At 61.2% G+C, this 3,967-nt stretch overlaps 1 protein-coding gene across 1 annotated transcript in view; it reads right to left on the reverse strand.

Annotated features, from left to right (window-relative positions):
* Positions 1-3,967, reverse strand: part of PRDM16 (PR domain 16) — a 37,308-nt gene that overhangs the window by 32,961 nt on the left and 380 nt on the right. Inside the window, exons 2-3 of the mRNA XM_006773807.1 lie at positions 3,856-3,964; positions 3-187 (exon numbers count right to left, since the gene is read on the reverse strand). Coding sequence (XP_006773870.1) covers positions 3-187; positions 3,856-3,964 — 294 coding nt within the window. The remainder of the gene's footprint in view (positions 1-2; positions 188-3,855; positions 3,965-3,967) is intronic.

Below are 3,967 nucleotides of genomic sequence, written 5' to 3' on the forward strand. Positions count from 1 at the left end.
GAGAAGAGGCCGCCGGGCGGGTAATGGTTCTTGCCCTCGCAGAAGCGCCGGTGCTTGTTGAGGGAGGAGGTAGTGCTGAACATCTGGCCGCAGTCCTTGCACTTGATCTGCGTGCGGCAGTCGGCGTGCATGCGCTTGTGGCGGCACAGGTTGGAGAACTGCGTGTAGGACTTGTGGCAGACCTCACCTAAAGCGTCAGCAGAAAGCACGCAAACACGCTATGAAATTACCAGGAAACCGGGGGGCGGGGGGGCTGGGAGGGGGCTTCTGTCCCTGGTGATCGGAGCAGCCTGTGCCTCCCTCTGTGTGTACATGTGTGTCACTAGGTATGCATGTGCGTGCGCAAGTGTGTAGATGCACACATGTTCATGCGAGAACATGCACCTGCAGGCACATGCATCATGCACGTAGACATGTGTGCGTGCATGCTGCCCACAGATGTGGGAATGCCGTGTGCATGAGCATGTGTGTTCATGTGTGTTCATGTGTTACATAAATGGCTGGATGTGTACACGTACACAAATGTATGCATGTCACACATGCATGTGAACGCCACTCAATGCACATATGTGTGCATGTGCACACAAGTGTGCTCATGTTTTTCACAGTGAGCACGTGTGCATGCCATTCATGGGTACATGCATATGTTGCGTTGTGTATGTGCATATCTGCATGTGTGTGCCTACAAACACATGTGCACACAGACACATGTGCACCCCATGCTAGGGGTGGCCTTGTTCCCAGCATGAACGGACAAGGGCTGCTTCTGCGTCTCCTGTGCCCCCCGTGCAGCCAGGCTCGGCCTCATGCTCGGCGTCTGTAATGGGGGCAAGGACTTCCGGCCTCAGGTGGGCAAAGGCAGGCAGGCAGCCATGTGCCGCCGCGGGGCTCGCCCAGGACCCACCTCCCTTCCTGCCCCATCCTGCCCACCACATCACACCCCCCTGTCCTCTCCTGTCCCAGGACCTGGGGCCTGCAGCCAGGCGGCCACCCCTCGGGAGTGCTGGGTGGGCTCCTGGCCTGTGTGGTCGCCGTGGGGGTGGCCTGAGGTGGGGGGGGAGAGGGGGCCCCCGCAGGGCCTGCAGCGCGGGGCTGGGTCTGTGTCAGAGGAAAGCGGAACCTCCCGAATTGGGATCCAGAGGCGGTGCCGTCTCTGCTCCCGACAGGAGAGGGCAGTGCCGGCTGGCCCGAGCGCAGGACCCCGGGACCCAGGGGACCCGTCGCAGCCATTTTCCCGGTGGCCTGTGAGCTGAGTGGCAGCAGCAAGTCACCAGCGCCCCTTTCTCCTGTTTTTCCAGCCGCAGGAGGGCACCCCACCCCCCTACCGCGTCTCTCTCTGCAGGACAATCGCGCCCTGAGGCAGCCCCTGTGGGAACAATGGTTTCGCGTGCTGCTCGCTCCCCGGCCCTCGCGGCTGACAGCGGGCCACCCAGCGGGACCGGCCCGGACACGGTGCCTTCCTCACAGCATCTATTTATATGAGCGCTGGGCCTTCCTGCCGCGGGCACGGCAGCATTTTCAAGGGAAGAGGCTGCCTCACGGAATCACATCTGCCCCTGGGGAGGCACGGGGCCATCTATAGATACCCTCAGGTCCCGCCAGCTCGGGGAGGGGAGAGACCGTGCTCAGCTCAAGCCTGGCTGGACGAAACAAGCGGCCGTCGCTGTGCCCTTGACCCTGGACGGGCGGTGTCAGTGCCTCGTTAGTGGCTGCTACCCCCTGAGCTTGGAAAGGTGTCTGGGCCTGGGAGCCTGGCATGCCGGGTCCCCACCACCTGCTCCCACTGCGGGGGCTGCAGAGACGCTGGGGCCACAGAGACATCTCTAGGGGACTGAGGTCCGGAGACGCGGGTCCTGGACCCTGGATGGCCGCCGCTGTCAGAGCCGGTACGGGAGGCGGCTGAGAGGCCCTTGGACGTGGGGCCCAGCACCTGAGGGATGGGGACCCGGGCTCTTCCAGGGTGCAGAGGGACCCTGCCCACCCTCATCCCGTCAGCAGTTTTCCTTGAGGGGTACATGTGTGGATATACACACTCCACCACACATTCACACACATACAGACTCACACACCTACACCCACACCCATACTCACCCCCCCACGCACACAGCCACTCACACCTCCCACACTCCCCCAATGTACATACCAGCACTCACACACATGCATACACCCACAGTCACACACAGGCACACACCCACTTACATACCCTCACACGCACACACCCACACTCACCGCCCAATGCACACAGCCACTCACACACCCATACACACCTACACCCCCCAATGCACACACCAGCACTCACACACATGCATACACCCACAGTCACACACACACGCAGGCACACACCCACTTACATACCCTCACATGAACACACCCATACTCACACACACAGGCACACACCACACACCTACACTCACATACATGCACACACTGACACACACATGCCTGCACTCACCCACATTCACACACACACACACACACACACACACACACACACAGAATGACCCCCCATGGCGAGAACACCTGACACAACTCCCCACACTCCCAGGGTCACCCCTCCTGGCTTTGATGTAATGCAGCCTGAGAAGTCCCAGGCCGCCTCGCCTGGGGTCAGGAGCCAGCCACCCTGAACGAGAAGCAGGGTTTGGCCGCATGGCCTTGAGCACCTGGCCCCTTAATGTCCTGAAGCCTCCGTTTCCTTCTCGGTCATTAGAGATAGCACAGACCCTGTTCCCTAGGATTTTGTGAGTGTACTGTGAGATAATGCATGTGAAATGGCGACTCAGCACTATCTGGTGTGAATGGTGACTCAGCACCATCTGGTGTGAATGGTGACTCAGCACCATCTGGTGTGAATGGTGACTCAGCACCATCTGGTGTGAATGGTGACTCAGCACTATCTGGTGTGAATGGTGACTCAGCACCATCTGGTGTGAATGGTGACTCAGCACCATCTGGTGTGAATGGTGACTCAGCACCATCTGGTGTGTATGGTGACTCAGCACTATCTGGCGTGTATGGTGACTCAGCACTATCTGGTGTGAAATGATTGCTCATTGCACTGTTAGGCAGAGGAAAACCTTCAGGCTTACTTCCCTGGGCTGGCCCATGAGGTCCCTGGGACCTAGCCCTTTGTGACTTCTGACCCCTCTCCTATGTACCCCCTATCACTCACCCCCCAGACACACTGGCCCCCTGGCCTCTATGCTCAGAGCTGTTGTCCCGCTCTCTCCTCCTCCTTCAGTCTCTGCTGGAGTGACTTGTCCCACAGGCTGCCCGACCTCCCATCGCATGGGTGGAACAGTGCCCGCCTGGCACAGAGAGCCTCCTAGTCCTGCCCTGCCCCACCCCCAGCTCGGGCGCTGGTCACATGCCTGGTTAAGGGTTACATGGCTCGACCGCTGTCTCCTCCGTTATTTCACTGGGCCCTGCCACCCGGACAGTCCTGGGAATGTAGCCCAGGCCCCAGCGGAACTCGGTGGGTGCCACTGGCATGGCCGTGCCTCCGGGAGCCCGGGTTGGGTGGGGCCTGAGTGCGGGGAGAGGGTGTGCAGGGGAGAAGAAGGCGGGACCCAGGAACTTCCTAGCAGCCGTGGCCACCTCTGGCCTCTGCAGGGATGTGTGAGGGAGGAACCAGGGAAGCGGAGGAGAAAGTGAGGGAAGAGGCACAAGACGAGGGGGGGGTGAGGGAGCCGCGCCATGGACCGGTGGCCCCAGCACAGCGCCTGGCCTGGCTCTGGGGGCAGAGGTGCCCCCGCCGCCTCGGTGCCTCTGCACCAACCGGGCCCCGGGACCCCCTGCCTTGGCGTGATCCTTGAAACGCCCGCAGGCCCGTGCGCCCAGCCGGGGACGACTTACATATGAAAGGTTTCACGGTGCTGTGGATGTGCTTGTGCTGCTTGAGGCCGGAGGACGTGGCGAAGGTCTTCCCGCAGTCGGGGCAGGCGTGCGCCCGCGCGCCCACGTGCTG

Source organism: Myotis davidii, unplaced genomic scaffold (genome assembly GCF_000327345.1).
Source record: "Myotis davidii unplaced genomic scaffold, ASM32734v1 scaffold427, whole genome shotgun sequence".
Taxonomy (NCBI): domain Eukaryota; kingdom Metazoa; phylum Chordata; class Mammalia; order Chiroptera; family Vespertilionidae; genus Myotis; species Myotis davidii.